The sequence below is a fragment of the Medicago sativa genome, chromosome 3 (assembly GCF_051527215.1).
Source record: "Medicago sativa cultivar Bolivia chromosome 3, Bolivia_mono, whole genome shotgun sequence".
Lineage (NCBI taxonomy): Eukaryota > Viridiplantae > Streptophyta > Magnoliopsida > Fabales > Fabaceae > Medicago > Medicago sativa.
Window position 1 is genome coordinate 43,532,329 of NC_140751.1, and position 7,948 is coordinate 43,540,276.

General features: G+C 32.1%; 1 protein-coding gene across 1 annotated transcript; it reads left to right on the forward strand.

Moving 5' to 3' along the window:
• Window positions 1-6,761: 6,761 nt before the first annotated feature.
• LOC146937573 (non-specific lipid-transfer protein A-like) lies at window positions 6,762-7,520 on the forward strand. The gene is made up of 2 exons (XM_085751826.1): window positions 6,762-7,163; window positions 7,262-7,520. Exons 1-2 carry the CDS (start codon window positions 6,802-6,804, stop codon window positions 7,269-7,271), a joined length of 372 nt encoding a protein of 123 aa, XP_085607952.1. The 5' UTR covers window positions 6,762-6,801; the 3' UTR covers window positions 7,272-7,520.
• The last annotated feature ends 428 nt before the right edge of the window (window positions 7,521-7,948 follow it).

Below are 7,948 nucleotides of genomic sequence, written 5' to 3' on the forward strand. Positions count from 1 at the left end.
CTTAGTGCTCAGAAAACTTTTTAATAAATGTTAAAAGTGTAGGCAAAGTTTTCCAAACAATTTGAATGAAAGTTTGAAAGCCAAGTGATATTGAAAATGTCAATTGAGATAATGAAAGTTGTTGTGTGTAAATTTCTTTGATTCCCAATTGAATTTATAGAGGCTAAAGTGATGTTCATGAAGCAATACTACTTTCTAAAAATATAGTTTTTTTTTTTGAAGAGTTTCTAAAAATATAGTTGTTGCCAATTCTTTTAAACAAAAAATAAGGGCCGTTGTAAAATCAAAAGGTGGCCATTGGAAAAATGTTGTCCGTTGGAAAATTCAAAGCCAATTTAGAAATGAGTTAACTCTTATAATAAGAATGACAACGGTGTAAGAATTAATTGTAATGGATATATATAAAAATAAACAATTAATCCAACGAAAATAAAACTTTGAGAAACCATGATTTAATTTTATACAAATTCCGTAATGAATTATGGCTTTATAAAAACATGCAATTTGCATAATCAATTTTCTCCAGTAAAAATTATTTTCATGCAAAATCATATTCAAATAAAATCAGTGTGAGTGTAATTTATTTTCATAAAAGTTTTAGACATTGCTTCATATGGCGACTTAGAAAAATGTTTGTAATTATTTTTTGAGAATTCTAAGTTGTTCCATAAGTTAAGAATGATAAATCAAAAGACACGCAACATACTTACAAAGAGTATAACCAAGAAGCTTATGCGCTAATCTTCATTCTTAATCTTCATCTTATGTCTCCATAGTTTTTCTTCTTTTGTGATGTGAGTTTGTTATCATCAAAACCCATCTAAGTCTAAAAAGGAAATCTTCTTCGCACACTGTTATATACCACCACTTTTTGTGACTACTCACAAAAATCATGAAAAAACTTACTAAAAATCTCAATCGCATCGTTTAATACATTCATTACTTTATATTTCCCAACACAATGAAGAAACACCTTACCTCCTCCCATCGGAGCAACATGAAAATTAGCCTAACACGCATCCACTATATGGGTATGTAACATTGGTATAGATTTGACATCAAACATCATGCCCATCACACCTTTACTCCCACATGTACACTCTATCACCCTCCTTCAACATTATTTTTCTTTCATTCTCCCTCCTCTCCCTGACCATACTCACAATATTTTCTCCCTCATTCCTATATCAATTCCCAGCAGTCTTGCACTTACATACCTCCCGCTCCTTTGTCACTACTGCATTCCAATAAAAATGATCAAACAGAGCTGCACACGCCCAACCTTAAAACTGACCAAACCAAATGTTATTCAATGCTTGCGTCAATTTCTATTCATCTCAAACATTGAGAAATCTAACAAACATTAACATTTGACCACACACATTCCGCCCTTGAGACAAGTATATGTAACACCCTAAACCCCACATAATATTTTCTAATAAAAATACAATGATTAATTAAACATGCAAGGGTGTCACGCATCTTCTTCAATTCAAAAATACTTCATTTAAATTAAAAATGTAGCAGCAGAATAAATTTTTCAAAACATCAAAGTAACTTTCACATTATTTGCATCAACTTCAAAACTAAATTCAAAAGAATTCTAAAACCTAATCTAAAATATAACAAATCCCCAATCCCTAGTGTCACAGATCAGAGCTTCGACTCGATAAAGACTCCCAAAAAACGATAAGTAAACGAGTAGGCTCCAAAGCCATCCTCAAAGACTCACTGCTACTAAACTTCTTCCTGCTAATCTACACCACAAGGGTGCAGGCGCCCAATCCGCCGCTAGAGGGTGAGAATATATCCAACACAAGAGATGCATAATCACATGTATAGATCCAGATAAAAGAACACAACATTTACATTTAGACATGTATGCATCATAGTCAGACAATATTCATATTTAAATATAAATTTCATTTAATAAACATCAAATAGGCATCAACCAACATCTTATAATAACATATAAGCATCGAGAACATTTAAGAATATCAAGTAACCACTTAGCAAAATACAAATCATTTACACATAATCATGTAAAAGCACATCATTAAATATCACATCTTAAAATAGTTACACTTTATCAAATAACACGTCTATTAATTCCACATCTTCAAATAACACATCAATTACACATCGTCAAATGACACATCATCAAATAATTCACAAATTACACTTCTTCAAATATATAATCAAATTCACCACATCTTCAAATATGTTTGACAATGAATGCAATGTTCCTAACTCGACTCTGTATGCATGTGGTACCGGTTTTGGATATCAAAGTTATGTTACTGATTTATCCCCCATCTTTAAATCACGTCTTTAAATCGGACTTACCATGAATGCATGAACACTAATTAATGACTCGACAATGCAGATCTTTAAATGACTCGACAAATACACATCTTTAATGAACATCATCATCAAATATCACATCTTTATATGTCACATCTTTAAATCCACACATCCTTAAATAACACATCTTTATATAACACATCTTTAAATCACACATCCTTAAATAACACATCTTTATATAACACATCTTTAAATCACACATCTTCAAATAACACATTTTTTATATAACACATCTTTAAATCACACATATTTAAATAGCACATCTTCAATATATATCATTTCCAACCAAATTCAAAAGATAAAATAAAATAGGATAACTTATAAAATACAAATAAGAAATTACGATTTTTGGATTTATTAACAAACATTGAATCCTGGAATATTTTAATTAAAAATCTCTTTGGTTTTATAGTGGAAAGTTATATAGGCCGTAGAAGGCCACTAAACAAAATCAAATTTGTTAATCACATTAGCCATTGAAAGATACTGATTGGCAAATCATATTTTGCCAATTCACCAATTATTTAATAATAAATAGTCATAGATAATTATTTCACGTGATCCAAAAATCAAAAGATGTGCATATAATTGAAATTGGAACCAATTACTAGTTGATACGACATGCATCACAGTACAATATTCATATACATCTCTTGTATAAAGAGTTAGAATTGAATTATATTTAAAATTAATGAACCATGTACTTTCGATTTCATAAACTCAATTAATTTTTTCTCGAAACCGTTCCAGGAGTAATAAATCAATTGAAACACAAAATTAATAATATGAATATAGCATGTGCAAATAATGTATTCAAAGACAAGGGTATCCAAAAATCACAACAGCAAATTAGAGCATTAATTTAACAAAAATTTACTAAAAGATCATGAAAACAAGGAAGAAAAACACAGCCCTTCACTGTCCACATGAGTACACAACCCTTATGATGAATAGAGACTCCCCCCTTACCTTAGTTTGTAGAATTTGATGATTTTCTACGCTGAAATCTCTCTCTACGTTCTTCTTGCCATGCTTTCTTGCCTCTTCTCTCCACAACCCTAGTTTTCTCTTTTGTCGCTTTGTTTCTCTCTTTCTCGGTAACCCTTCTTTATTTCTCTTCTATATTTATAAGCTCTAATTGAGTTTGTTACCAATGTTTTTAGATTATTATATGTCCTCTAGGTTTGTTACTAATCTTTTCAAATTACTATCTGCACCTCTCAAATTTGTTATTATCCTTTCTATAACTACACTGTCTTGCTATTCATACTCACATCTGCTTAAATAATTAAAGCATTACTCAGCTCACTAACTACATTTCTTTTCTATCCAATTTTACTAATCCACCTCCGTTCGCGCTCTACTTTTTTATTCTCTAAAAACAAAATCTATATTTTCTTCCTAGATATTATTTTCTCTCACTCTTTAATCGACTAACCCCATCTACTTTCCCCTTACCTATTATCTCAATAAATACGAATAATTAAATTAATAATATCAAATAAATCAATACTATTAATAAATTAAAATGAATATCATCTAATAATAATACTAATAAACTAATATTAAAAATTGGGGTGTGTTACATTATACATATGAGAACATCCTGCATACCTCGAAGCTTTTCCACGATTCAACGTAAGGATTTTACTTTGATATATCTGTAAAGTAAAATGAAGTTGTGTCTGATTCTCTGTCTAACTTCACCATTCCTATATCATTAGAGTGATCACAAAAGTTCTAAACAATTGCCCTTTTATCAATGTTTTCAAACGCGTGCTCCTTGTTTTGAACCCTAGTTGGTCCGCTGTTCTCAATTCTACAAGACCTATGCAGATTAGATGTTTGTCCAATCTTAACCGCAATATGTCCTTGATCGTACTCAATCATCGCCGAATTCCTTGTTCTCCCTTTGCAAGTATCGAGAACTTTGTTGAAAAAAAATGTGTTTAACATTGCCACCTTAAGTTTTGATGATTCCAAGGTATTAAAAGTTCAATTGGATATGTTAATATTTGTTCAAGTGTGCAGGACCATAGACTAAAATTTATAAGTCTTAAATCAAAGTATTGGTTCTGAAATAACAATTGAGAGCAAAAGAATTTACAAGAGAAGTTTTGTTGCAAGTCAGAGTCTGAAGACAATCATAAGCTGATTGCCAGAGTCTGAAGTCACCTAGAGTCTGAAGTTCATCAGAGTCTGACGTGAAGAACTTGGAGTTAGCTAGATGGATTCATTGAACACATAAGTGTACACAAGGAATAGAAGACTGGAATAACAACTATTTCAGAGGACTTAGAAGCCATTAGATGCTCATCCACTGAAGGAGCTCAGGGAAAGGACAATAGTACAATTGTACAACCACTACTCCACTATTGTATGTGCATAGTACTGCTACAACTGTATCTCTGCTGGTTAATTCTCCATACAAGGAATAGATTTCCAATTATTCCTTCCTATGAAATTAACCATATCAGGCAACCAATAATTGGTGATTTATCAAGCTTCTACAACAACTTATTGATGTGTTGGCACCTCCACAACGTCTCTTTCATACCTCTATATAAAGGAATTAAAACTTGAAGAATAATAAAGACTCTACAACATTTTAACTATGCCAAAACTATGTTGAAATTGTTGTGCATCAAACACTTTTAATTTCTTAATAACTTTCATATCTTAGAAATTCTAGAGTCTTAAGAGTCTGATTTGATTTGTATTGTGAACACCATTAATTGTATATCAAGTGTTCAAACCAAACTTATTTCTGTGTAATTTTTTTGTTTAGAAGTCGCTTGCTTTTGTGCTTGAGCATAGGAAATATCTTGCTTGTGTGCTTGAGTATTTGAAGTCTTTTGCTTGTGAGCTTGAGCATTTGTAATCAGATTGGATTATAGTGAAATCTCCTTGGAAGTGCAAGGGAGATTGGACTACTTCCAGATTATGGAAGGAACCAGGATAAATGCTTTGTGTCTTTCTCTTCTCTCTCTATATCTTTACTTTATCCACTGCATTAGACTTTGAACATTGCTCTAGATTATGAACTCTATCAGACTCTGGACTTTGGACTTAGTTTAAAAAGAAGAAAACGCTAACACAATTCAACCCCCCTTCTTGTGTTTTTCTCACCTTCAAAGTTTGGAATTTATAAACTCTATCTCATTGCCGCCTATGTATCCTACATCTTTGTCGTGTATGTACCCTTCATGCCTAAAAGAACCAATACCCTTGTCATGTCCTCGCATCTCTAGTCAGATGGCTTTGTGACGTTGCGAACTCACCACCGCCCACCTGCCCCTAATCCCCTAGTATGTTCACCTTGAGTGGACCCCTTCGTTGCCCAATTAGAATTACCATCAACAGCAGAGATGACTGGTGCAGTTTCCGTAGTTTGAATCTAGAATGCTCGCCTCCCCCCCCCCTCTCTCTCTCTCTCTCTCTCTCTCTCTCTCTCTCTATATATATATATATATATATATATATATATATATATATATATATATATATAATTGTAGGCTTCATCTGTTTTTTTATGATGTTTTAGTTTATCCTTTGATGATTTATCTTATTATTTTGGCTAAAATATGCTTTTAGTCCCTGCAAATATGACGAGTTTGGGTTTTGGTCCGTGGTAATTTTTTTTTTAAATCCATCCTTGCAAACTTTTTTGATTTTTAAAATAGTCTTTGGACCCACTTTACTGATGATTTGGCACATTTTTTTCTACATGGCGTTCGCTGACTGTGTAATCAAGCACACATGTCAAACATCTGTCATTTAACATATTTTAAGTTGATCCCTTACGTTTTAAAGGTTTCAAGTTTGCCGACATCTTAATTTTGATATGCTGCTACGTTTGATAGAGATGAGATGGTTTGGCACCGAAAGGCTCCTTAATTTATAGGCAGGCCTGTTACCATTTATTGATGACTTTTTATTTTGTTTTAGGCTTAATTGCATTTTAGGTTTCAAGTTGGTCCCTTAAGTTTTAAAAGTTTTAAGTTGGTCCCTTACGTTTTAAAAGTTTCAAGTTGGTCCAAAACGTTACTCACGTTGGAATAAGTTAGTCTCTTCCACGACATAATATTGTGTTTAATAAAACAAAAAAAGTTATGAAATGGTTTAAAACTGATTTTCTAAATATGTTAAATTTCATCCCTCATGTTGTCAACCCGAATCTTTAAACGGCCAAGTGACGAAAGAGACTAACTTATTCTAATGTGAGTAACATTTTGAACCAACTTGAAACTTTTAAAATGTAAGAGATCAAATTAAAACTTTTAAAACATAAGGACCAACTTGAAACCTAAAATGCAATTAAGCCTAAAACAATAAAAAGGCATCGATAAATGGTAACAGGCCTGCCTATAAATTAAGGAGCCTTTCGGTGCGAAACCATCTCATCTCTATCAAACGTAGCAGCATATCAAAATTAAGATGTCGGCAAAGAAAAATGTTGCTCTTTTTGTCCCTTTAATGGTTTTAAGCATGCTGATGACAACATTATATGCAAGCCAAATCAATGACATAACATGCTCTGAGGCTATTTCATCATTGTTACCATGTCTACCTTTTTTGGAGGGCTCTCTCCCAGCAACACCATCTACCGACTGTTGTGCCGGAGCAACTAATTTGTTCCACAAGGTTGACACCACTAAGATTCAGAGAAAAAATATCTGTCACTGTCTCAAAAACACTTCAACAAAATTTGGAGTTAATTCAAAGAGATCCAAACAACTCCCACAACTTTGTCACATTAATATCTCCTTTTCTGTTGATACTAAAATTGATTGCAACTCGTAAGTTTGTCTTGTTCTATTCTTACGAATTCCACATATGCAGTAATATTTTGTTTTTCTATATTGTTTATTCTAAACACTATTTTAATTATATGCAGGATGTCATGATTCTACCATAGGGTCAGATCCTGAAGAAATTTTGCAGAACTATATTATGGCACTATAAGGAATGTGAAATTTTGCAGAACTATATTATGGCACTACAATGAAGATTGTACCATAGAATCATATATCTTTATTATCCATATATGTTTTCCAAATTTCTAGTGTTTAATGTTATTCAGGTGAGTGGAAATGTTGTTTCCGGAAACAAATTGTACAAAAAAGTACTAAATAAAGTGTGATAGCAGTTTACAACTTCTAGTTCACTAGTAAAAATTGTTGAAACTGCTCATAAGATGTGCAATTTTGATCCATTTACACGTGAGTTTTAAATACTTATTGTCATTTTTTCTATAATAAAAATTGCACTATAGCAACATTTGTAACAAAATTAATGTCAAAATATAACATGTTTAGATATGCACATAATTGTCATAAAAATACACATAATTAACTTCTTTTTTAAAAATTAACTAAATTTTCAATTAAGGTAGACGTAATTGACAATGAATTGATTCTTATTGCTGTGTGGGGCTTCTAAAAGTTGTCACAAAATAGTTGTTTAAATATTAGGGGAAATTACATTGACCTCCCTCGAGATATAGTGAAATGGCACACACACCCCCTCTAGTTTTCAATTCACATTTACCTCCCTTGTTACTAACACTGTTAAACATCAGTTA

What these genes read in the sequence shown, in the direction of transcription:
- LOC146937573 (XM_085751826.1), top strand. Translation starts at nt 6,802, where the DNA reads ATGTCGGCAAAGAAAAATGTTGCTCTTTTTGTCCCTTTAATGGTTTTA.